Below are 27,308 nucleotides of genomic sequence, written 5' to 3'. Positions count from 1 at the left end.
TCACCTTGAATTGAAATAATCCCATGTGTCCAGGGTGGGACCAGGTGGATATAATTAAATCAAGAGGGCGGTTAATGCTGTTATTGTAATAGTGAGTGAGTTTTTACAAGATCTGATAGTTTTATAAGGGGCTTTTTCTCCTTTGCATGGCACTTCTCCTTGCCACCATGTGAAGGATGTTTGCTTCCCCTTCCACCATGATTATAAGTTTTCTGAGGCCTACCTGGCCATGTGGAACTGAGTCAACTGAACCTCTTTCCTTTATAAATTACCCAGTCTTGGACGGTTCTTTATAGCAGCATGAGAATGGACTAACACGGTAAATTGGTCCCAGGAGTGGGGCGCTGCAGTAAAGATACCCAAAAATGTGGAAGCAACTTTAGAACTGGGTAATAGGCAGAGATTGGAACAGTTTGGCGGGCTGAGGAGAAGACAGGAAAATGTGGGAAAGTTTGGAACTCCCTAGAGACTTACTGAATGGCATTGACCAAAATGCTGATAATGATATGGACCATGAAATCCAGGCTGCAGTGGTCTCAGATGGAGATGAGGAACTTGTAGGCAGATATAAGAATTATTAACGTGTACCCCTGTAGGAAACAACCTTATTAGCTCGAGTGCAGTAGTTATGTGCAGGTCCTTTTGCCTTTAGTTTTACAGATTCTATTCATTTCCAAAGTTAGGTCAGCACCTTTCTTACCCCATACAATGAGGTCATTCCATATATTTGTAATACAATTAGATTTTCTTGTCACAGTCTACATTCTTTGCGGAGATCCTCCAACTTTCTAAATGATTTTTTAAAATTTGAATACAATAATGTTCACTCTGTGTTGTAAAGCCCTATAGGTTTTGATAAATCCTGTAATATCATGTAGCCACCAAATACCATGAAGTATAGTTTCAAGACGCTAAAAATCCCTTGAGCTTTGCATATTCATTGCTCCCCACCTTTCCCATACACCAGGGAGACTGATCGTTTTACTGTTCTTATAGTTTTTCTTTATCCAGAATGTTATATAATTGAAATAATACAGTATGTAGTCTTTTTAGACTGGCTTGTTTTGTTTCGTGATGTAAACTTAAGCTTCGTTCGTGTCTTTTCTGATGATCTTTTTTTACTTAGCATTATATATTTAAGATCTATGTTGTTATGTCTGCATTGATTCTTTTCCTTTTAATAGCACTATGGGATGGACAACTAGTACATTTGCCCATCCACTCTCTGATGGATACCACGTTGCTTCAAAATCTTAGTGTCCCAACCCCACTCAGCTCTACCACCACAAATAATGTAATAAACAGACTCACATATATGCCCTTAAGGACCTGTGTGTTTCTTTGGGATATATAGCTAGGAAAGAAATTGTTAGAACATAAGACATGTCCTTGTTTTATTTGACTAGTGTCAGATTGCTGTCTGGAATGGTTTCAGCAGGTCAGCAACATGGTTTTTGTTTAATTTGTGTTTTAGAATTAGCCCCATTTCCCCACCAACACTTTTTATTATCAAAATTTCTGGATATAAATATATAGGTATCATGTGGTAACTCACTGTATTATTTATTTAAATTTCTATAATTACTAATGAGTCTGAACACCTCTTCCTGTGGTTACTAGATTTTACCCATATTTATATGTAGATTGTGTATTTTTTAAACTGATTTGTAACTGTTCCTTTTAAATATGAATATCATGTCAGTTTTTAACATTACAAAATACCTTTTCTAACACCATCATCTGTCTGTTAGCTTTGTTCATGATGCCCTTTGTTGAACAGATTCATCAGTTTAATCTTTGGCTTGTTGGATGACGGTACTATTTACAAATATTCTGAAAACTGAGAGAGAAATAGGGTAGGCTAGAGCAGGGAACAGGAGTTTTGTTTGGCTGTATTAGGTTAGAGATGCATTGAACCTTCAGGTAGAATTCTTAAGCAAGTAGTGAGATATGTGAATCTGGAATAAAGATGAGGTTTTGTTAGTATCAACCTTTAAAATTGCTTTTTTTGTTTCTTGAAGGTTTTCTTTTTTTAAAAAACTGGTACTTTGTTGTTTAAAGCTATTGACAAAATTTCTACTTAATAAACTGGAGCTGGGAGCAGTGGCTCATGCCTGTAATACCAGCACTTTGGGAGGCCAAGGTGGGGCAGATCAACTGAGGTCAGGAGTTTGAGACCAGCCTGGGCAACATGGTGAAACCCCATCTCTACAAAAAATACAAAAATTAGCTGAGCATGGTGGCATGCACCTGTAGTCCTAGCTACTCAGGAGGCTGAGGCAGGAGAATTGCTTGAACCCAGGAGGCAGAGGTTGCAGTGAGCCAAAATCGCGCCACTGCACTCCAGTCTGGGCAACAGAGTGAGACTCCATCTCAAAAAAAAGAAAAAACAAAAGAAATTGCAGTTGAAGGCACTTTGAATTGCATCATAGTGGATTTTTTATTTTGCTACATATATAATTTTTATCATATATTTTATCCCAAATATTTAATCAATATATAGTCACAGTTCCCAAAGAAATGTGCAGTCCAACCCCCTTTGTCCTCTTCCCCTCTGGCCCCCTTAGCTTGTTTCAAGGGTTCTCTGGATATATTTCATAGAAAATTTTACTGTTCCCTTTGTAAATAGTGGTATTTCTCCATTTTACATTTAGATTCTAAGAAACAGCTCAAGGTGACTCTCATATTTAAATTGAATATGGAAATAGATATTTTTGATGCAAATTTATAATATGTTCATGGGATTAAGTTATCAAGCATTGAATATTATATTTTCAAGACCGTCTTCCTTGAGAAGAAAATGTTTATAGACCTGCAGTGTGTATCCTTTTTTACATGGTAAAAAATACTTCAGAATTATTGCTAATAAAAATAATTCTTTAATTGTTGAAGTTTTTTTCAATAGAAATAAGACACTTCCATAGAATTCTTGTCAGGTCTTTGATGTTAGAAATTAATCTTTGACAACTGGGCTTGAAAACAACAGGAAAAAATACTTGAGCCAAACATTAATATTAATATACTTTTTTTAAGGTTCACGAAGATAATTAATTTTAGATTCCTCCCACACTGTGTTTCTTTTTTACAGGATTTACTTTCTGTTTTCATATAAAAAATTATTCTTATTATACACAATTATATATCTGTAATTTGACTTTTTATAAATTGTAACTAATTCATTATCACATATATGTACTTTTGGTTGTTGTAAATAGTCCTAAAATCCTAATTAGGATATAAAATTACTAATACATATTTACAATTTATATCCTAAACTATATTTATAGTTTGATTTTTATTATGTAGGAAGAAAGTATATTATCTTAGCTATTTAAGTTTATAGAGGTAACATTTTCTCCAAAAGGGGATGTGACCATCCTAGAAAAGCTAAAATAAAGAAAATCTTCCTTTTAGGTACAGAGAAAGAAAAAAACAACAAAAAAACAAAAATGCCTTGTATTGCTTTGCTGAGGACTCATAAAAATGCCTGGTGGTGCTTTCAGGCATCATTCATCAGGTTTACATTTTAGAGAAAAAAAAAATCTCATTATCCACTCTATAGTCATTTAAGTTTTAAGTGCTTAGAAGACTTGTCATAACCTAGACTCCAGCTCTGAAATGTTAAATCTTGACACATCTCAATTTTAGCAACTCATCTTGGCAGTGCTAGAACTCTGAGTACTCATAGGTACAGGAGCTTTATATTTTATTTTGCCCTAATTCTTTCACATTTTTTATACATCACTCCTAACTTTATGATGTTGTTAGCTTTTACACCTTCCTTTATTTTAAAACTGGATTAGTCTAGAAGTTTCCTATCCAGTAAGAATTACCAAACGAACCATTGAGCACGAAGCATATGCATTAACACATTTAATCGTGGAGGGCAAGTGAAGAGTACAATTCAAATGGGTCGGGAGAACTAGATTTCTATGAGGTCATTAAGCATCTGTTTACCTTAATTTTGTGCTCTCATGACACTGCCCTTTGCCGTAACACGCAGACTTCTTATGCAGCAGAAACTGTAGAAGTTTAGGCTAGGGGAGAAGGGACTGAGAACCTATATGTTTTTGTTCATTAGTATCTGAAAAGTGATGAGTTAAAATGTGTGGCTACTTATCTTAAAAGCATATATATATATATATATATATATATATATATATACACACACACACACACATATATATATACACATATATATATCATATATATCATTCTTTTACTTGCAAAAGTACATTATTTACGATAACATTTAGATACTAACTTTCCTCACTTGAGGAAGTAGTAGCAGTCTTTCCCTTCGGAATACATTTTTTTTATAACTTCCTTAAATTGAATGAGGTCATTTATTAATACTCAAAGCTAATAAGGCATCATCCTTTATCTTTCAGAAGATGAATATAAGTAGAAACTATTTAATAGGGGAAAAACTGCCTGGTTTTTAAAACTTTCCTTTTATACTTTGTAATGTCAGATTTTTTTTCTTAACAAAAAGAAAGTTGGACAAGACAACTCCTTCAGAATGAATCCTAATTTATCTCTATTGGATGCACGTGCAAACCTAGCTCCGGTTCCACCAATGTCCAAAGTTTATAAAAAATTGAACAGCTAATTTTTAAGTAGTATTTAAAATTCATTGAGAATGTAAAATGACCACAAAATTATATTTTTCCAATAACTTCTTATATCCACTGTGATGTCCAACTTAGAGTCAGAATGTAAGGGTTCACATTTTCATTGCTACTTGGACAGAATGCCCAAACTCTGAATCGTGAATGTATGTCATTTATGGAGATGCTAGGATGTAAAAGTATTCAAATTACGGTGCTTTTAAGACAAACAGCAATTTGGTGTTATTGGTTGTTCTTTCTCCTACACTAGGCACTATACCCATTTATTTAGTCTATGTTTTCACAACAGCCTTGAGGTTTTCGGAAAGTGACCTAACACTCCTGTATAGACTGATCTTAGGATGGGGACTGAGGCTGAACCCGGGTAATATGGACAGAGGTGAATTTGTTGTAATGTGTTTCATGTAAAAGCAATGCATACAAGTTTTAACCCATCTCCTGCTTTTTGTTTTTTTCCATTGGCTTGTCTGGCAAAATTAGAGAATAATTAAAGGTGAAAAACAAAGCCTCTATCCTCATACAGCATACCTGTTTAAAAATGGAAAACTATAAAACTAATTTCACTCATCATAACGAGAAATGTATCTATGATAGTAATTGAAATAGTGTGCAGCTTGATCTCTCATTAGTACTTCGGTAATTTATAAGAAAATAACACAGCATCAAGAAAACGTGAGGTCCATATTATCTATGTTTTTTCACTGCTCCCCTCCCAAGAGACATACTATATATTAGAAGTCAAATTATAATCAGAGGACTGATGGTCAAGAAGGAATTAGCATGATAGGAGTGAGAGGAAGCCGATGTCTGATAGTATCAGATTTTAGGAAAATGAATGTGCTCATTCTCATGCTGGGGAGATTCCTCCCAGTGGGATGGGAATGCTTGAAGATGAGAGTCCTCTCTCTACTCCCCTTTTTATCCTCCTCCACATGAGGGTTAATTTTGCTGATGTAGCTGAAATACTTGAAGTCAGAGGCACCATAAAGTCTAGTTTTCTACTGAAGGTTACATTAATAGTTAGAGACAAGATCTGGCTGGATGGCAAATGCCTTTCAAGGTATGTTTATAACCAGGGAATCCTAGAATTATTCTGCCCATTTCAGGTCATATTTTCCTTTCAGGCATCTACAATATAAAAATCTTAATTCAGCAATGAGGCCATTGGCCTTGTTTTAACCTGCACATTGTAAGAGCATGGGTTATATAAAGCGGCACAGGAATGATCGTCCCTGGACTGCCAAAATCTCCATATTCAGAGTGCGACTTCACAAAATTTGGCAAAAATAATTGAAGAGCAGTGGATGATATATTTAATTATCTCTTTCTGTGAATGAATTTGTTTATGAGTTTCAGTCTATTTCACTCTGGGGGTAGAACTACCAAATAAGACATTTTGATTAAAATATAAAAAGTAAAATTCAACAAGTCTGTAAATGACTATTTCAGTGTAAGTCTCTAGCAATGTGTAAAGGAGCAGCACTGTATTTCTCAATAAAGGTAACTTTTTACTATCAAAGTTAGAATTTGACTGTTTTGAGATTCTGCATTGAGATGTGAAGTTATCTGTTAATTATTTTACTTGAAAGTGTATTTTAAAAGGAGGATGAGCTGTGTCCCCACCCAAATCTCAACTTGAATTGTATCTCCCAGAATTCCCACGTTTTGAAGGGGGGCCTAGGGGGAGGTAATTGAATCATGGGGGCCAGTCTTTCTTGCGCTATTCTGGTGATAATGAATAAATCTCACGAGATCTGATGAGTTTCTCAGGAGTTTCCACTTTTGCCTCTTCCTCATTTTCTCTTGCCACTGCCATGTAAGAAGTGCCTTTTGCCTCCTACCATGATTCTAAGGCCTCTCCAGCCATGTGGAACTATAAGTCCAATTAAACCTCTTTTTTTCCCCAGTCTTGGGTATGTCTTCATCAGCAGCATGAAAATGGACTAATACAGAGGAAATATACCTTTACCTGTGTTTCTTACTTGGAGGAAAGCATCAGTCTTTTTCAAAATTTTGAATTATTTAAAATTAGGTCAGTGATGTCACAGTAAGTTAACTTATACTGAGTAAAGTTGATTTTCAGTGAGAAACAGTTATGGTGTTAGGTGACAAAAAAGATTTCTACACCAAAACAAACCCAACCATATTTTGGCCTAAGACATAAATAAATACTTCTTGGAAATTTAAGCCAACCATTTTATGTTATGGAAAAATCTTTTGACCTTCTCAGTAAGATAGATTTAACAAAAGGTTTTTTTTTTTTTTTTTTAATGACAGAGTACAGGATTAATATAGGTTAATTAATCTGTTAATTTATTATTTGTTTTATTTATTTATTTTTTGAGATGTAGTTTCACTTTTGTTGTTCAGGCTGGAGTGCAGTGGTGCCATCTCGGCTCACTGCAACCTCCGCCTCCCCAGTTCAAGCAACTCTCCTGCCTCAGCCTCCCGAGTAACTGGGATTACAGATGCTCCCCACCATGCCTAGCTAATTTTTGAACTTTTAGTAGAGATGGGGCTCACCATGTTGGCCAGGCTGGTCTTGAACTCCTGATCTCAAGTGATCCGCCTGCCTTGGCCTCCCAAAGTTCTGGGATTACAGGCGTGAGCCACTGCGCCTGGCTAATATAGATTAATTTATAATTTATGGTTACAGGTTTGTAAGTTTATCAAGAAGTAATGGCTAGCTCTGAACTTGTTGTTGCAACACTCTTGTACCAACAGAGGCCCATTATTTCAGGGATCTTCTTGTTTCTAACACTGACACATAGTCTCTGTCTTTACTTACTTATTTCTTAGTTTCTCAGTTATATTTTGAGCTACTCTAAGGATTGAGACTAATCATGTTCTGTTTTCAGTATTCCTAATCCTTGAATATCTTTCTAAATCCTTATTTACTTGTATTCAAACTTTTACAGTTCCATACGAAACAATCCCTTTTATAGAATATGACATTAACTTTGGGAAAAAAAGGCCAGGTGCGGAGGCTCACGCCTGTAATCCTAACACTTTTGGAGGCCAAGGCAGGCGGATCACCTGAGGTCAGGAGTTCGAGACCAGCCTGGCCAGGAGTTCAAGACCAGCCTGGCCAACATGGTGAAACCGCCATCTCTATGAAAAATACAAAAATTAGCCAGGTGTGGTGGTGGGTGCCTGTAATCCCAGCTACTCTGGAGGTTGAGGCAGGAGAATTACTTGAACCCAGGACACGGAGGTTGCAGGGAGCTGAGATCGTGCCACTGTACTCCACCCTGGGGGACAGAGCAAGACTCCATCTCAGAAAAAAAAAAAATGGAAAAAAGTACTTTTCTTTTTAGAATAAACTAAGAATATTGGAGAGAACAAAGCTACTAAATATTTTAATACTTCATGGCAACATGAAACCATTACCTGCATGGTTACAAGTCAAATGCATGGAATGAAAGCGAAGTTTTTCATCAGTCAGTGATTGTGACTCTTACCCTAGCTTTCAACTCTTTCCTGTTAACCGTTTGTTGTAATCCCCTATTCTCTGTTTGCATATTTTTAATGCCTCCCTTTTTGCTTGTTCAAATTCCAAAGAAGAATATTTCGTGTTTACATGACAACTGTATGCTGTTGAACAGCTCAGTGGGGTACTTTTGTCCACACAGCCATTTAGGCACCCAAAGTGTTTCAGGCTCTACTATTATCAACATAGAGTTTCCAGAGTTGGCCAGGGTTCATGTCTACTTCACACAGTTAAAAAAAAAAAAAAAAAAAACGGAAAAAATGAAGGCATGTGCATGGAAGGCCGAGAAGCAGTGTGCATTGCACCTCGCGTTGGCTACTACAGGCCACTGCTGGGGAGTCTAGGATGTACCCTAGCCTCCTTTGCCACGAAGCTGTATTAATATTCTCTAGCAGATACCACATTTGGCAGAGTAACTACAACTGAGGCTACTACTTGGTTGAGTTTGTAGTACTTTGTCATTCTCTCACATCTTTCTGATTTTTGTAGCAGACCAGAGTAAAGCATTAAATGAGGATGTGAGGGAGTCACTCTGTAAGAGTGACTCTGATCTCTTTCTCCCCTGCGTTCAGTGTTATTTTTAGATTATCTTCTTAATGAGGAGGAGAGAGAGGAGTGACAGTTTCAGATACTTCTACTTGGCCTTCCTCACTCTAGTAGCTTTTATCCCACAGGCCAAGGAACCAGTGTGGAAATTCTGCCAACTACTGAGTATGTTCCTTCTAACCATATGGTCAAGCACCAGATAGTTCATGGACTGAGTGGGCTCACTGTGAGCCAGACTAGGTCCCGGACTCCGTTTATTACTCTCCCTACCCCATCTACCCCCACTTTGACAGTGGGCCATGATGATGCTTCAGGTCCCTGGGTCTTAATGTCACCTCAGGTTCTTACTCAGCAGTGGTGGCTCATCTCCATGCAATGTGTGGGTGTCCTCCTTTGCCCAGTGGTTACCCCAGAGGTTCCCATGGTTACCTCAGTAAACACTTGTGGATCTCTTTAGGGAAGGACTAGGAATCATCAGTTATATAACTGAGGGGACAGAGTCCTTCCTCCTGAGAACTCATCCTCTCTTTCAGTTAATGGTTTCTACTTCCGAGAACTGGCTTATGGCCAGAAATTGGGCAAAAGGTTATGACTTTATTAACTGATTTATTTTAATCATATAAATGAAGCAATATTTCTGTTGCAATCCATTTATCTTGTCTCCTGGAACTTTGTGTCCTAGTAACCATCTCCAAAGTTTTTTGTGGTTAAGGTGCCCCTGGCTGTAACTAGTCTTATCACTCTTTGTGATAATTGAGCCTACCCTGCTTTTGACAGTTAGTGGCCATCATCTGGTCTGTTATGTTAGGATCCTGTCATCTCAGTTGCTCTCCTGGAGCCCAGTTCTATGTAGCATCTTCTGCCATTTGCGTCTTTTCCTACCAGTCTTAGTCTATAGAGGACAGCTTCCACAGGACTTCTTTTGGATTCTGGTATCCCTTTCACTAGCTCATTCCTTCTCACTTTTGTCCTCCAGCTTCTCACAGAGCAGAGTTAACTGATGGACTTTGGCTTTGGGTGGCATATCTACTCTAGCGTGCTCACGTCTCTGAGCCTTTGGATCCCTTCCATCCTTCACCATTTGCCATTGAAATTCTAGAAATTTAAATTTCATTTACAATAAACCATCACTTCTTCCCAACTTTCCAGAGCCAACTGGAGTTTTATTACCACTGTCTACTAGAGTCCTCTGTAGGGTGGTACGTTCTCTGTCATGCCAAAGTGTTTCATTATCCATAAACTAGCCCTTATCTTACCTTAGGTTTCACCCTGTTTGATCCAGCATCTTTGGGGACCAGTCCTTTTATTATACCAAGTTGACTAGGTCCCGCAGCTCTATTGGAATGTAGTCCCTTCTTCCCTCAGCAGTGTCAGCCCTTTCATGGCTGGGTTATGTTGGACCTTCACCTTTGTTATTGAACTGGTGGCCAGGAGGGAATAAGAGGGGTAAATCTGGAAGGGTGACATGTTCCCTTATAAGGCAGAGGTTCTAAATAATCTCAAGGAGAAGGGGAGTGCTAGCCTTTAACTGGGAAGAAAGAGCCACTTCTGAAATCCGTAGATTTCAGATGAATCAAGCAATGCAAAGTTTTTTGAGTTCTTGAACTCAGATGTTCCTATTCTGTTTTTCTGGGTCCTACTCCTTCCCAGTTAGTTCCCTGACCTTGATGTAGCAGACTTGGGGAAAAGAATGTGCTGAGAATTCAACCTTCAAGGGAGCTCTGCTATCTATAATTAAGTCCTAGACCTGATCCTCAGCTTTTGATACCCTGCAGCAGACGGGTTCCTTTACAGACTTCCAAGGATGTTCACTGGATTTAGTGCCATTCATACCTACTCATTGGAGTTCTCTATCATGTAGGCCTTACAACAGCACATGTATAGTGCTATACAATGAACTTTCATTCATATCACATGTTGTGACAACTGCTGCCTTTTGAATTGATGCAAGTGCTTGTTCTCATATTAAAACCATCTCAGTTATTAGCCATGACAAATATTACCTCAATTTTGAAAATTAAGGAATTGAGACACAGAGAGATTAATTTAACTGTCCAAAGTCACACAGCCAATAAGTAGCAGAATAGAATTTGTTCCCAGGTAGCCAAATGCCAGAGTCTGTGCTGAATCTCACTACAATGATGCTGATTCTCTTGGTACTGTTTGATGCCAAGCAATTATGAATTGAAACTTAAATATAGCAACTGAAATCAAATGCCAGTATTTTGTGATAAAACAGACATCTGGATGAACCTTACTATGATTATATTAATTTTATTAATATAAACAGCTAAATGAAAAAGCAGCATTTCATTATTTTTATAAAGGGTGTATTGATAACTCATGAGTTGAAAACATGGCAGCAGATTAAAGATTCCTGTTTTTCACATTGTATGGCTTTCAGACTGTTCACCAGGTGTGTCAGTACATTTCAGAAGAAATGTCTAGCTGCCATGACTGAGCTGCTAAATGACAAATATTTTTAAATAATGTTACTAATTATTAGAATAAAGAGTTCCCATGACCTACTTCTTAATCGGCCCAGCAACAATTACTGGTATCTCATAGAGAAAAAAAACTCACAAGATTTTTTCCTGTCTTATTCTATTTGTCCTTAATTTTACTTTTTTTTTCCTAAATTGTTAGTTGCATATGCATCTATGTGACTATTTTCACTTGCCATTGTGTCATCAGCTGGCATTAGAGTGAGCCAAAATTCTCCACATCTTCTTAAGTATGGAACAACTACATCGTCATAGAATTTATAGTGATGAACAGTCACTAAGTTTGTGATTGTGTTAAATCTGAATTTGGAGAATGAAAGAAGAGAGGTTGTTAAAATGCCAGTGACACACAAGAGCCAGACCTTTTTTTAAAAAAAAAATCTCAAAGACAGTTTCTTATAGATGACTTTAGAAATTAAGCCCTGAAAACATCCTTGGTGCGCTGGTCTAAGTACTGGCATTCAGCAGTGAAAATGCAGTGCTTTTCTTGTCCATGTCTAGAGGAAAACAGCACTATCAGTTATTTAGAATCTGATTTATACCTTAAGAGAGTGGCTGCCACTCTCTGTGATTTCAGGGAAGTCGAGTATCAAGGAGCAATTTTCAAAGAATTGAAAGCCAATGCAAGGTTATGAATAAACTCTGAGAGGTTTGACCTTCCCTGTCAAATGATAAGGCCATAAATATGTTGGTAATTCTGCTTTGTTGTGAGCACCTGTTCTTTTTCATCATTGTGGAGTTTCTACTAGGATACTAAAAATTGATAACTGCAAAACTAAAATATTTTATTGTATTAAAAATACTAGAAAAGTAGGCAATACAGGGTAGAGAACAGCTTTTTGCATGTTGCTTTTGAAATGTGTCTGGAATTGGACTATCCAATTTTGAAAACTTTACAAGGTCCAATCAAATTCAATATAACAATATGGTCATATTTTACCATTTATTTGAATGAAGACAGCATAAGTGGTTTTTGGACAGGAACGGAGATAGTTAATGTATAATATTTTTAATGCTTTTTTCCCCAGTATGCCAAATTCATCATGACATGTGGTTCATTCTTGCTCAAATGTAGGCTTTTTCAGCAATCACATACAGTACAGTGTGTTTGAGCATTTACAGTGCTGTTAAGCATAAAGTGTTCTGTTTTAATGATTATGTTTCCATCTTCATTAAATAACTGTAGTGGAACCTTTATTCTCTGACTTCACCATTACCTTTCTCAGATTGATAGCCCAGGAGAAAACAAAGATAAGCGGGAGGGGGGGAAAAAACAGTCCAGATAACCCCCAGAGAAGAGGAGGGAAAAGTGGTCATTTTCTTTTATTTTAGAAACAAAAATAAATAAATAAAACTTCTTATTTTTTACAATTTTAAAAGGGACCCTTAAACTCTTTTGAACAAACACATAAAAAACACTAAAAATGATTTTTCTGTTTTATGGTGGCCTAAAAAAGCAGAAAGAGCACAAGGAATGAGAAGGAAAAAAGGCAGTGGGCATACAAAGATAAAATGGTGCAGACAAAGCCATCTGGAGAGGGACAGCAAGAGACTGAGAGTGTGTTAGTTCTCTATTGCTGTGTAACAAATTGCCCCAAAACTTGGTGGCTTAACACAACAATAAACATTTATTATCTTTCAAAGCTTCTCTGTGGGTCAGGAATTTGGGCTTAGCTGGACGTTTCAAGCTTAGGGTCTTGTATAGCTTGGTTGTCCTGGCGTCAGGCATCAGATTCCATGTGGCTGATAAGTTGATACCGGCTGGTGGCAGCGATGGGTGTGAAGTTGGATTCCTCTCAATATGGACCTCTCCAAAGGGCTACTTGAGTGTCCTCATAACATAAGGATTGGCTTCCCCCAGAGCAAGTAATCTTCAATAGCGCTTTAAGCAAGAGGCAGCTGTATTTTTTTTTTTAATGATCTAGCTTCAGAACTTACAATATACCTGCACTTCTGCAATCTCCTGTTGGTCATACAGGTTAGCTTATTCAGTGCAGGGAACGCAAGGGCACAAATACCAGGAGGCAAGGTTCACTGGGCACTGTTTTGGAGCTTGATTGCCACAGAGAAATAGGAGAGAGAGTGGTAGACAAACAGACACACAGACCTATATGAACAGGAGAGAGGAGAAGACTGGGTAATTGAGTCAAGTCCAGGGTGAGGGTGATAACGTTCTCCTGAATTGTGCTTGGTTTGTGACAAGTGTAAAGGCTGCTTAATATCAGTTGTTAATTCTAACCCAACCTGTCACATCTAGTATGCTTAATTATACTTTCATTACAATAATCTTTTCTAGCACCGAAATAGAAAGCTTAGTTGCATTAAGGCATATTTTTCTCAGAAATATTACCACAATTTTACCTTAAAGGATAAAAATCTATATATTTACACACACACACACACACACACACCAGTATCAGTGCTTTTACATTTCTCATATCAAAGTATCTTATCTGATATAGAAGAAGTATCAAAATAAGACCGCTGTAACAATGAAGATTGTAATCTACATAACTTGAAAGGAGTGTTTATTCTGACATTCTTGCCCAAGCACAGTAGATTGTAGGTTATGAAGTACTTCTCAAGTTGCTTTCAGCAGACAACTGTATCCCAACATTCGAGATCCCCAAAATGAAAGGCAGGTACGTTGACTTTCTAAAAGTAAAAGTAATTAATTGTGTTACCTGTGATTTAATCCGTTTGTTTTCTAAACTCATGATAGCAGATGTTTTTGGAACATTTACTCTTTGGCAGGCATTATTCTAAGGGCTTTGCGTTTCAAGCCATTAAGTTCCCACAACAACATTTTTATTCTGGTTTTGTAGTTAAAGAAAATGAAACTTAGACATGATAGAAAGAGATTGAAACCCATGAAGTCTTTCTCCAGCACCTACAACACTCTGTCTGTCTGTCTGTCTATGTATGTATGTATGTACCTATCTATCTATCTATCTATCTGCCTATCTATCCATCCATCCATCTGAGGCAGAGTCTTGCTCTGTCACCCAGGCTGGAGTGCAGTGGCACGATCTCGACTCACTGCAACCTCCGTCTCCTGGGTTCAAGTGATTCTCCTGCCTCAGCCTCCCGAGTAGCTGGGATTACAGGTGCCCGCCACCATGCCCCACTAATTTTTGTATTTTTAGTAGAGACGATGTTTTGCCATGTTGACCAGGCTGGTCCTGAACTCCTGACCTCAGGTCATCTGCCCGCCTTGGCCTCCCAAAGTGCTGGGATTACAGGCGTGAGCCACCACGCGTGGCTTACAATACTCTTAATGGTCACACTGCATACAGGGTAGATTAACCCAGGCAAGTTCAGAAGAAGGATTCACTAACAATGACAATGATTTCCTCAGACTCCATGGACAGAATCTGTAGTATCCTCAGACTTCTCACGAGTTAGAAAAAGAAAATGGAATGCTTTCTGAAACCTGGGAGTGTTTCTCTTGAGGGAAGGGGTCAGCCTGGAGGTAGGTGGGTCTGATTTACTTTTTAAAGGGATCATTTTCAACTGTTGGTTTGGGAACAGACTCTAGTGAGGCAAGAGGAGACCTTATTATGGCAAATTGCACAGGGTGGTAATGAATGAGACTGTGAGATGTGATAGGAAGTGAGAGGAATTTTGAAACTAGAATAGGGTCGATAAGATTTCTTTATGAGTTAGATGTGGGGTATGGGAAAAGAAATGCTTTGGCCTAAGAAGTTGGAAAGATGGAGTAGCTCTCAACTGAGATCAAAAGCTGTGAATGGGGTGGGTTTGAGGTAAAGGTCAAGATATGTAAAATAGGCAATTGGACATGCAAAAGCAGAGTTTGGGAGAGAAGTCTGGGCTGGAGATCCAAATTTGGGATTCCACAACATCTAGATGATTGAGATCACAAAGAGTGTGAATATGGGCAGATGGAGGATCTTGCTGAGAGGAAGGAGCTGAGACCGTCTATCATTGAGAGTTTGAAAAGAAGGGGAGGAGCCAGTGAAAGACACATGGGTTAAGAGGAAAATCAAAAGAGTGTGATATTCTGGAAGCAAAGTAAAGATAATTTATCAAAAAGAGAAAATGATAACCCATTGCAAACACTGCTGATAGGTCAGCTCAAATGAAAACTAATAGCTGATGATTGAATTTAGCAACTTGGAGGTCATTGGATTTCTCAGTGAAAGCCAGTTTGGAAGAGTGATGGGGGCAAAAGCTTATTTGCTATGGCTCTAAGACAGTATTAGGTCGTTCTTGCATCGCTATAAAGAAATCCCTAAGACTGGGTAATTTATAAAAGAAGAGGTTTAATTTGCTCTAGGTTCTGCAGGCTGTACAGGAAGCATAGCAGCATCTGTTTCTGGAGAGGACTCAGGAAGCTTCCTGAGGTGGAAGGTGAAGGGGGGAGCAGGTGGCAGAAGGTGAAGGGGGAGCAGGTGCATTACACAGCAAAAGCAGAAGCAAGAGGGTGGGGGGAGGTGCCACACACTTTTAAATGACTAGACCTCACGAGAACTCACTCTCACAAGAATAGCATCAAGGGGATTGTGCTAAACTATTCATAAGAAATCCACCCTCATGATCCAGTCACCTCCCACCAGGCCCCACCTCCAATGTTGGCGATTACAGTTCAACATGAGATGTGGGCAGGGACAAATATACAAACTATATCAAAGACGAATAGAGGAGAAGAATTGGAGACAGTGAATTTAGACAGCCTTTTCTAAGAATCTTAATGTAAATGGGAACAAATAAATGGGGTAATGAGGTGGTAGATGGCAGATGAAGGAGGTCAAGAGTTGTTATATGGAAACTACTAAGCTTAGTGTTTTCCTTTTGATAATATTTATTGTACTCCTACTGTGTACTTACTTAATACTATACATACATATATATATATGTATGTATAGTATATATATATACACACACACACACACACACACACACACACACACACACACATATATATGTCAGTGAAGCTGTGTGCAGTGGCACATGCCAGTAGTCCCAGCTCCTCAGGAGGCTGAGGCAGGAGGATCACTTGAGCCCAGGGGTTTGAGGCCAGCCTGATCAATGTAGCCAGAACCCATCTCAAAATTAAAAAAAAAAAAAATCAATAAGATATGCTTCTCTCCTTGAGGCATTTATCTTCTGGTAAGGCAATTAGACTTGAAATAGTGTGTTTGGAGAGGAGAAGGTATGCAAGTAGCCCAGATCACAAGTTCAACGAAGGATTCTGAGAAGAAGGATAACGGATTAGGTGGCATCTGAACTGAGTGTTGGGACTTGTACCATCTGAATATTAAGCCTACCTGCTTTTCATTAATATTTTCTAAGATCGGGGGAGAGGAGAAGCAAAATTGTCCTGTTTATTCTTGCCTTATGGTACTGAATTTTTTTAAAAAAATGACTATTGTATCTCAGTTTTCTTGTTCGTAGCCCAGTTATTGATTTTGCCTTAACCATTCTTTGTGAACTTCTGGAAAACCCAATAGGCATGTTTTGAAAACATGAATAGGTGTTTCACGCAGACTTACCTGCATCCTCCCCATATTCAGTCACCAACACAGAACAGCAAAATAAATGGAGACATGATGACATAGTAAATAAAGAGAATGGGACATTCTATTGAAGATACGTGGATGAGGTCAAAGAAGATAGGCATTCACTGACTTATTAATTCATTCATGTACTGTACGAGTATTTATTATTTAGGATAAACTTTAGGCAAGGTCATGCAAAAGCTTAACTTGGAAATTGAATATAGGGAACAAAAAGGAAGAATGGGGAAAAAGCAAGCAATGAGATAAAAAGCCGGACTGGCTTTTAAAGTTAGAGCCTAGAAAGACATGATGACATAGTGAAAACAAGTGGGCTTTAAAATCACAGCATACTTGGGTTGAGATATCACACCTACTGTTACTAGTTGAGTTATCCTGAACAAGTTCATGACTGCCCTGAGTCTACAATCTTTATTTTAGCAGTAATTCTACCACACAAGGTTGTTATGAGAACTGTAGTGCCCAGCAGAATATTTGCACCTAGCAAATACTCAAAAATTGTTTCCTCACTGCTGTGGTCTGAATGTTTGTGTCTCCCCTCCCCTGTGCAAAACTCCTATATTGAAATCCTAAACCCCAAATTTGGAAATGGGGTCTGTAGGAGATGATTAGGTCATGAGAATGGAACCCTTGAATGGTATGGGTACTCTTCTAAAGGAAGCCTGAGAGAGACCCCTTGCCACTTTCGCCACGCGAGGACAGACTGAGAAGGTGCCATCTATGAACCAGCAGGCAGGTGCTAACCAGACACTGAATCTGCCAGCATATGGATCTTGGGCTTCCCAGGGTCCAGAAATTTGAGAAGTAAATTTATGTTGTTTATAAGCTACCAGTTTGTGGTGTTTTATTATAGTTGCCCAAATAAACTAAGATACTCATTTTTCTTTTCTGTTTTTTTGTTGTTGTTGTTGTTTTTTTTTTTTTTTTTGAGATGAAGTCTCACCCTTGTCCCCCAGGCTGGAGGGCAATGGCATGATCTTGGCTCACTGCAACCTCCGCCTCCTGGGTTCAAGCAATTCTCTTGCCTCAGCCCCCGGAGTAGCTGGGATTACAGGCGCCTGCCACTACGCCTGGCTTTTTTTTTTTTTTTTTTTTTTTTTTTGTATTTTTAATAGAGACAGGGTTTCACCATGTTGGCCAGGCCAGTCACGAACTCCTGATGTCAGGTGATCTGCCCACCTCAGCCTCCCAAAGTGCTGGGATTACAGGCGTGAGCCACCATGCCTGGCCAAGATACTCATTTTTCTCCCCGTTTTTATTTTAACTAGATTTTTCTCATTATTTCTTCCAGGTTATAGAGTTTGATAGTCATGCTGGTTTTCGAAATAAATGCAAATTTGTTGTCTTTCCCCACACACTTTCTTCAGGAACACTAACAATATCCCATGAGCATTATTAACACGAGTGAAAAAAATCGCCAGACACCCAACATTCAGTTAAGCATGCTGAACGTCAGCCATACCACATTCTCAGCTAGCAGAAACGCTGCCTGGAGTTTGTTAATGAATAGGATCATTCCAGTAGTTCTCCTTACGGTTGAACCATCTCCCCTCTTATCCTCCATTCTCCTGCCAGTCTTAATGACTTGTAGCTTCTGAGATAACATCAAAGCGAAGTGCATGGGGATTGATGAATAGCTCATCTGACAAAAGGTGGGGGGTTCAGATAGAAGGGAATGTTTGTGCTTACAGTAATTGTGGGAAGCTGATTGTCTATTGAAGGGGACTCTCTTTGGTAGCTCTTTTATAGTAAGAAAGTTGGAGCAGTTAATAATACAGGAAGAAAGTTGAAATACGTATTGCAGTACCAGCATTCCAATCAACTCTTTAACAATTATGAGAAAATGTGGGAAACACGTTAGTATATTTAGAATCTGAATGAAATATTACTTAAATTATTACTATCACTAAAAAAAAGATAACATTGAGTTATCGCAGTATTTGGCTAAATTCATGTTGAGAATTCCAAAAAACAACTTGAAGAATTTCACGTTGGGTTTAGTGACCAGACATTAGGCTTCAGAAGGAGTTCTTAGAACTTTTTTTAAAATGATGAACAGAGTAAGAGAGGTATGCTCTTACTTAAAAATTCATTTACTAAAAACTAGAGCTTCTGTATGACAAATTGGAGAAATGACTCTCCTTAAGATATCTTAATGTCGGCCGGGCGCTGTGGTTCACGCCTGTAATCCCAGCACTTTGGGAGGCCAAGGTGGGCGGATCACGAGGTCAGGAGTTTGAGACCAGCCTGACCAACATGGTGAAACGCCGTCTCTACTAAAAATAAAAAAATTATCCAGGCGCAGTGCTGGGTGCCTGTAATCCCAGCTATTCAGGAGGCTGGGGCAAGAGAATTGCTTTAACCTGGAGGGTGGAGGTTACAGTGAGCCGAGATTGCACCACTGCCCTCCAGCGTGGGCGACAGATCGAGACGTTGACTCAAAAAAAAAAAAAAAAAAAAAAAAAAAAAAGATATCTTAATGTTTCATGGAGGTATAGCATTAAAATGTTTTTCTTTTGCCTTCTTTCTGCTAATATTTTACGTTAGTCTTCTGAGGGCTAATCACACTTATTTTTCTTTAAAAATTACTGGAGCAAAGTGGCCAGGTTGTTAAAAAAAAAAAAGAAAAAAAGCAGAAAGGAAAGAAAGTGTGGGTTCAAATTAAACCTGAGGACCCGATAAAGGGAGAAAAGTAAATCAACATGTATAATATGAGTGCTTGAAATGCTATTCTTGTCACCTTCGATGTGTTATTTAGTCCTGAAAATAGCTCAGGGAGGTAATATTGTAGTCCTCATTTTACAGAAACACATAAAATTACATTTTAAATGTATTTCGAGCACTAGTGACAGGGTATTCATGATTATTGGTTATGTACAGTTTACTTGTATCCAATTAAGCAAACATTATCTAGATTGGGGTGTCCAATTTTTTGGCTTCCCTGGGCCACATTGTAAGAAGAATAATTGTCTTGGGCCACACATAAAATACACTAACACTAACATAGCTGATGAGCTTTAAAAAAAATAGCAAAAATATCTCACAGTGTTTTAAGGAAGTTTACGAATTTGTGTTGGGCAACATTCAAAGCTGTCCTGGGCTGCATGCAGCCCATGAGCCGCGGGTTGGGCAAGCTTGATCTTAACAAAGAATATTGAGTCTGTCTGTTGAGTCCTTTCAGTTCACCTGGACCTTCCCTCATCTACTCAGATACTGAGAGAAGATTTTTCAAAGCATATTGACACCTTTTCATCAATACGTTTTCTTTAAACAATGAAACAATCATTTATTTGATACATATGTTCCTTATACTGTGCTGTAAGTCCAATAGAAAAAAAATTAGATTCTTGTTCTTCAAAGAAAGTTTATTGTTTTTAGGGATACAACATGAACCTATCTGAGGGATGCAATACAGTACCAAAGTGCTACATTTTGTAGCATAAATAATTAAAGTTGTAGCATTCAGGAGGAAGTCATCTTTGCTATTTAGAACACATAGGGAGTTTTCATTAAAAAAGTAAAGCTTGCATTTTGCTTTGATGTTTCTCTGGATTAAGGATGGAGAAACGGTATAGAAGCAGACAGGAGAGCATGGGCATCCTGATCAGATGCTATCTTAAGAAAAGCATTTATCTAAATTAATTTGAAAACTCTGAGATCACACTAACTCAAAATATATCTTTCAATGCAACCTGTCCTGTTTCTGCTGTCAGTAATGCTTACTTCTGGGGTAAATATTGTCTCTAGAAGTCATCATTTAAAATGTCTATATCTTTTGAAGAGGCCAAGAGTGGGTTTTTCTCTGACTGGAATAAAAGGAAGGCGTGAAGATAAGATATGATCCATTGTAAAAAAGGCATAAATGCAGAGGTGATAACAAAGCAGAGACATCAGTGTCATGTTTTATTTTGAAATATCCAACGTAAGGCAATTGATAAGGAAATTAGCCTGTCATTAGAGTAATTTACTATCTCTAACAACAGTAGGCATTTCATACATATTTTTGACTTTTGAATAAACAAACTAACTTAACTAGCATTAAGAAGGTTTTCTTTTGGATAACTGTTGAGTATTGTCATTAACCCTTTAATAGTACAGCTAGCTCATGTCAGAACATGTATGTGATTTCAGCCAGAGGTTATTAACTTCTAAAACAAAAATCAAATGGAAGTTATTAAGTTCAAAACATATTCTTGAAATGTTCTGACTATGGAAATATTAAACCAAAATCTGCTAGTTTCAGGTGTTGTGTGAAAAATATTATTCCCAATCAACATTTTCCTAAGTTGATTTCATGAAATGAAGCTTCCATGGGAAATTACGAGATGATATTTGAGCAGCAGAGGAAGGTTCTGTGGTGAAGTAAATTTGGGAAACACTTATTCAGGTAAACAGGGTTTCTGTTTACTTGTTTTTGCTGCAAGATTGCCTAGAACATCTAACATGCTGGCAAAAATCGTGGTTTCCAAGAGGTGAATTGACAAAGCGATTTTTCCAATCTGTATTTGACCGTGGGAGTAATGTTCTATGGAAAGCACTTTAGAAAATGTTCTAACATGATTTGAAATTCTAAAAGCTATCTGTAGATAACATATTAATGCTTTTTCAAAGGGAACACCCCTCAATTTAATATATATACATGCAACATTAATTTGATACAGGCTATTTCAAATAAACCCTATACACTTTTATTTTGAATTCTACATTTGTGGAGCAGAATCAAAGAAAATATATAAGACTCCCAACTCTGAGGTTTTACAACTACAAGTTCACTGGGGAGACCCTTTATCTTGTGACTACTTTCAGCTATGTGAGCAATCACAGTATGAAAATATACCAGCACAAAAGTCTGTTGTATAGAAGTAACCTTTTTTTCCTGCAAAGTATAATGTAGATACTTCTGTCTACTTCTTTTACTCTTCTTTCCTGCAGGCTATTTAATTTCCTGCAGTGTTTGTTGATAAATTTTTTAAGTACCTGGACCAGCTAACAAAAGATGAGCTACCAGAGACTGGCCTTGTGTTAAATCCGTCTACAGCAATGTTTCATTCATACAGGTTCTAACCATGTGCCACTAATTGTGGCTGCCATTAGCCTCAGAGTGTAGGTTCAGCATTAACAACAACTTGATTAATGCATGGCCACTTTATAAACTAGCATTGGCACCTTCTCCTTGAATTTTTTTACACTAAATCTAATGCGTTTATGTTCTTTTTGTGTTCAGTGCTTTGTGAATGATCTTGTTAATTTGCTGTATATTTTGTGATATCCACACTGAAATATCTTAGCACAAAACTTGGCATAGTTATTGGATTTAAGGATGTGGGTATGTAAACAGAATTCAGATATCTCTCCGGTATTTTTTTTTTTCTTTTTTTGTAGAGACAGGGTTTCACTGTGTTGTCCGGGCTTGTCTCCAACTCCTAGGCTCAAGTGATTCTCCCACCTCAGCCTCCTAAATTCCTGGGATTACAGACATGAGCCACCATGCCCAGTCAATGTTTGGTATTTTTCAAAGGCAAAATCTAGAGTCAGCTTCAATCTTTTCTCTCAGTTATGTCATTGTCCTTTGGAAAGTGGAGGTATAATACAAAACAAAGGGACAGCGATTTCTCACCCCTTCATATTTGTGTGTATTTTGTTCTACCCTGACATGACAGTCTAGGGAAACTAATACTATTATGCTGTTTGTCTTTAACATGTTCATAAGTATGCTTTCCAGCACACATACCAAGCAACAACTGTGTTACCTTTCCCTAAATTACAATTTCATACTTACTAAGGTTGTTAGATGTGTTGAAATAACCACAATTGGAAAAACAACCTGACTGTAATTGATTTTTGTTCTTTCTTTACTATATAGGACTGACTTTGACTTCAAAGAGTTATCTTAGTTCAGAAAAGAGGCCAGAGCAGGAACCTGTGAAATGATTCATGGGAGAAGATGGAAGTAAATGATGAGTTCATGTGCCTCTAGTCTCCAGTAATGGCATAAATCCATAGGGAAGTTCTTTAATGTCAGCCTGTATGCCTGCCTGTGTCAAATCACATATAGGCTAGCACATATTATGAATTAAGAAATCTGGGGAATGAACAAAAATTCCTTTATACAATTGTTCATTTTCAAAAGAAGTCATATAGACTTGAAGATACAGGAGGAAAGCAAAATACTGCTCTCATTTAACCATAAAAACTGTATTTGCATGTTTATAAACACAAAGACCATTCACATATGGCTAAGCACCTTTTTGGAACAAGAGAAAACATGGTTAATTGATTGTGGGCTAAGGCCTATCTGTGGCTTCTCAAGTCCACAAACGAGTTTATTCCCAGACTGAAAATGTTAAGGTCTGTTGATTCTTAAAATAATGAGGAAGGCAATGAATATGTAACATGCTTACTACTATGTCATTTAAATCATTGGATTTTATAACAGCCCTCCTCTCTCCCTGGGAGAATAAAACTTAGCATGTATATATGCTGTTTCCTTTGCATTATACGATACAAGTTGAAGAATACTCTCTTAGGGAGTTAATACCACAAATTGAAAAACATTTCCTTCTTTGCTTCGCCATTCTTAACAGAAGTCACCTAGGAGCACCAAACATGCTAATGTATTCAGCTAGGTAGTGCCAAACCATTAAGCAGGCCACAGACAGAGGAAAGAAAGTCATCAATTAAGAGACAAGAACTAACTGTAACACACTGAAAATAAGAGAGCTCAAGAACACAGGAATTCCTCTTTGATAAGTGATGGAGAAGTCGCACTCTAACAGCAGGTCTCATTGTCAGAAGCACTGTTATCAGATGCAGAAGTACAGAGAGCTGGACAAGGTGTATCTTCTTTTCCTTGTTCCACTGGTGCTCTCTTGAGCCCTACACTCTCTGCAACCCAATGTCCAGAATGCTACAGGTTACCTATAACCCCTCTGAAATTGCTGTGTTTTCTGATGGGAACCCTAAGAGTACTGCCCTTCAACAGGAAACTGGGTGGCAATCCACCTACATGATAAGTCACCACCAATTCCTGTTCCTTCTCTGCTGAAGCCAATGTAATGCTAAGGAAATCCGAATTTCTAAAACGTCTGTCTCATCAACTCCTTTTTTTTTTTTTTGAGATGGAGTATTGCTCTGTCACCCAGGCTGGAGTGCAATGGCACGATCTCGGCTCACTGCAACCTCTGCCTCCCGGGTTCAAGCAATTCTTCTGCCACAGCTTCCCGAGTAGCTTGAATTACAGGCACCCACCACCATACCCACCTAATTTTTGTATTTTTATAGAGACAGGGTTTCACCATGTTGGCCAGGCTGGTCTTGAACTCCTGACCTCAGATGATCTGCCCGCCTCAGCCTTCCAAAGTGCTGGGATTACAGGCGCACCGCGCCTGGCCTCATCAACTCTTTCTATTAGAAAGAAGGTTTTGTTACCCCTTTGAGCATTTGTTTTAAAAGTGTGCTATGTTTGGCATCTAGGGATGGTCATTTGTATTATGTTTAGTATATCTATGTTGAGAGAGAATTATTTATATAATGGAGAATGGTAGGAAGAAACAAATCTCAAATTTGTGTGGCAAGCTATTCAATATAAGTTTATGTTTTTTATTTTTTTTTTATTATACTTTAGGTTTTAGGGTACATGTGCACAATGTGCAGGTTTGTTACATATGTATCTATGTGCCGTGTTGGTTTGCTGCACCCATTAACTCGTCATTTAGCATTAGGTATATCTCCTAATGCTGTCCCTCCCCCCTCCCCCCAACCCACAACAGTCCCCGGAGTGTGATGTTCCCCTTCCTGTGTCCATGAGTTCTCATTGTTCAGTTCCCACCTATGAGTGAGAACATGCGGTGTTTGGTTTTTTGTCCCTGTGATAGTTTACTGAGAATGATGTTTTCCAGTTTCATCCATGTCCCTACAAAGGACATGAACTCATCCTTTTTTATGGCTGCATAGTATTCCATGGTGTACATGTGCCATATTTTCTTAATCCAGTCTATCGTTGTTGGACATTTGGGTTGGTTCCAAGTCTTTGCTATTGCGAATAGTGCCGCAATAAACATACGTGTGCATGTGTCTTTATAGCAGCATGATTTATAGTCCTTTGGGTATATACCCAGTAATGGGATGGCTGGGTCAAATGGTATTTCTAGTTCGAGATCCCTGAGGAATCGCCACACTGACTTCCACAATGGTTGAACTAGTTTACAGTCCCACCAACAGTGTAAAAGTGTTCCTATTTCTCCACATCCTCTCCAGCACCTGTTGTTTCCTGACTTTTTAATGATGGCCATTCTAAGTGGTGTGTGATGGTATCTCATTGTGGTTTTGATTTGCATTTCTCTGATGGCCAGTGATGATGAGCATTTTCTCATGTGTCTTTTGGCTGCATAAATGTCTTCTTTTGAGAAGTGTCTGTTCATGTCCTTCGCCCACTTTTTGATGGGGTTGTTTGTTTTTTTCTTGTAAATTTGTTTGAGTTCATTGTAGATTCTGGATATTTGTCAGATGAGTAGGTAGCGAAAATTTTCTCCCATTCTGTAGGTTGTCTGTTCACTCTGATGGTAGTTTCTTTTGCTGTGCAGAAGCTCTTTAGTTTAATTAGATCCCATTTGTCAATTTTGGCTTTTGTTGCCATTGCTTTTGGTGTTTTAGACATGAAGTCCTTGCCCACGCCTGTGTCCTGAATGGTATTGCCTAGGTTTTCTTCTAGGGTTTTTATGGTTTTAGGTCTAACATGTAAGTCTTTAATCCATCTTGAATTAATTTTTGTATAAGGTGTAAGGAAGGGATCCAGTTTCAGCTTTCAAGCTATTCAATATAAAAAACTTAGGGGGGAATTCTATACACAGGAATAAAGGCAGCTCTTACCTAAAAGAAAATAAAAACTTTTTTAGAAAAAAAAAAAAAAACCCAAGGCCAGGTGTTGTGGCTCACGCCTGCAGTCCCAACACTTTGGGAGGCCAAGGTCTGTGGATCACTTGAGGTCAGGAGTTCGAGACCAGCCTGGCCAACGTGGTGAAACCCCATATCTACTAAAAATATAAAAATCAGCTGGGTGTGATGGTGCCCGCCTATAGTCCCAGCTACTCAGGAGGCAGGAGAATTGCTTGAACCCTGGTGGCAGATGTTGCAGTGAGCCAAGATTGCAACATTGCACTCCAGCCTGGACAACAGAGTGAGACTCCATCTTAAAAAAGAAAAAAAAAAGCAGAATACATTGTAATGGCTGCTGAGAAGCAGCTGTCTTTGTGTGTTTCTCTTTGTGTGGTACCTTTCATTTAGGATAGGTTTCAAACTCGACAGTCCTATTGCTGCCAGTTTGGTCTCTGGAATTGGCAGGTGTAGGTAGGAATCTTTATCTGTGTGGTCCTATGTTAATCTCTGCCAGCTTCAATTTTCTCATAGGTGAAACATAATTAACAATAAGATATCAGATACTTTGTAAAATTGTTGTTAGGATTAAGTCAGGTGAAAGTTCCTAGGATTATTTAGCACATATTGCAAACATTTTTTTGTGAGGATTAAGTATGATAAGCCATGTGAGGGTTATAGACGCATCCTGCTCAGGTCTTCAGTGCACATTAACATTCCTTCTCTCTTCCCCTTCTTAATGATCATTTCTTGTCTCCTTCAGGGAAAGCACAGATTGCATGTAGACACTGGAATGGAGGGTGATTGGTGTGGCCTTATTCCTGTTGGAAAGCCTTGTATGCAGGTTACAACCACAGGCCTCAAGTGGAACCTCAGTAAGTAGAACCTTTCCATAAAGGAATGATTTTTTTTCTTTTTTTCTCTGTTTATTTTTATTTATTTTTTTTTTTTTAATGTCTCTGTGGTCTATACCTAGGAGGAATTGCTGGGTCACATGGTAACTCTATGTTTAACCTATTGAGGAACGGCCAGATTACCTTCCAGTGTGCCTGAACCATTTTACATTTCTATGTGCAGTATAAGAGTGTTCCAGTTTCCCCACATTCTCAACACTTGTTGTTATCTGTTTGCTGGCTTATAGTCATCCTAAAGCATGTGAAGGTGGCATCTTATTGGGGTTTGATTTCCATTTCTCTGATGACTAATTATGTCGAGCATCTTTTCTTGTGCTTATGGAACATTCATATATCTTCACTGGAGAAATGTCTATTCAGCTCTTTTACCCATATTTTAATTGGCTATTTTTACATTGAGTTGTAAGAGTCCTTTATGTATTTTAGAGACAAGTCCTTTACCCAGGTGTGTGACTTGCAAAAATTTTTTAGCCTTTAGCATATATTTTCACTTTCTGAAATTTAATTAACTAAATAAACAAATGTTAATGAAGTCTATGTTTTTCTTTTATGGATCATATTTTTGATATCATATCAAATAACTATTTGCCCCACCTTCTTCACAATTTTGTATATTTGAAAAACCTACTTTACTTTCCTGGAGAAGCAGCAAGTTATTTTCGTAGTCAAATCTTTGACATAAGATTTGCTGTTCTTATTAAATTTTAAAATGTTTTCCAGTAATTGTGAACTGTATTAGGTCCTAGTAGTACTAAAACTATCTGAGTTAAAAATATTAAAAAGTAAGGGGGTCCTGTTCATGAGATAAATGCTGA

The 27,308-nt window shown here is 38.1% G+C and overlaps 1 protein-coding gene across 8 annotated transcripts in view; it reads left to right on the top strand.

Moving 5' to 3' along the window:
- Positions 1-27,308, top strand: part of TPK1 (thiamin pyrophosphokinase 1) — a 393,588-nt gene that overhangs the window by 272,598 nt on the left and 93,682 nt on the right. For all 8 annotated transcript variants that reach the window (XM_055284382.2, XM_055284383.2, XM_055284385.2 and 5 more), the window contains exon 8: positions 26,343-26,454. In XM_055284382.2, the coding sequence (XP_055140357.1) occupies positions 26,343-26,454 (112 nt within the window). The remainder of the gene's footprint in view (positions 1-26,342; positions 26,455-27,308) is intronic.

Source organism: Symphalangus syndactylus, chromosome 6 (assembly GCF_028878055.3).
Source record: "Symphalangus syndactylus isolate Jambi chromosome 6, NHGRI_mSymSyn1-v2.1_pri, whole genome shotgun sequence".
Classification (NCBI taxonomy): Eukaryota; Metazoa; Chordata; class Mammalia; order Primates; family Hylobatidae; genus Symphalangus; species Symphalangus syndactylus.
Note: the sequence above shows the minus strand (reverse complement) of the source record. Positions and strands in the feature narration are given on the sequence as shown.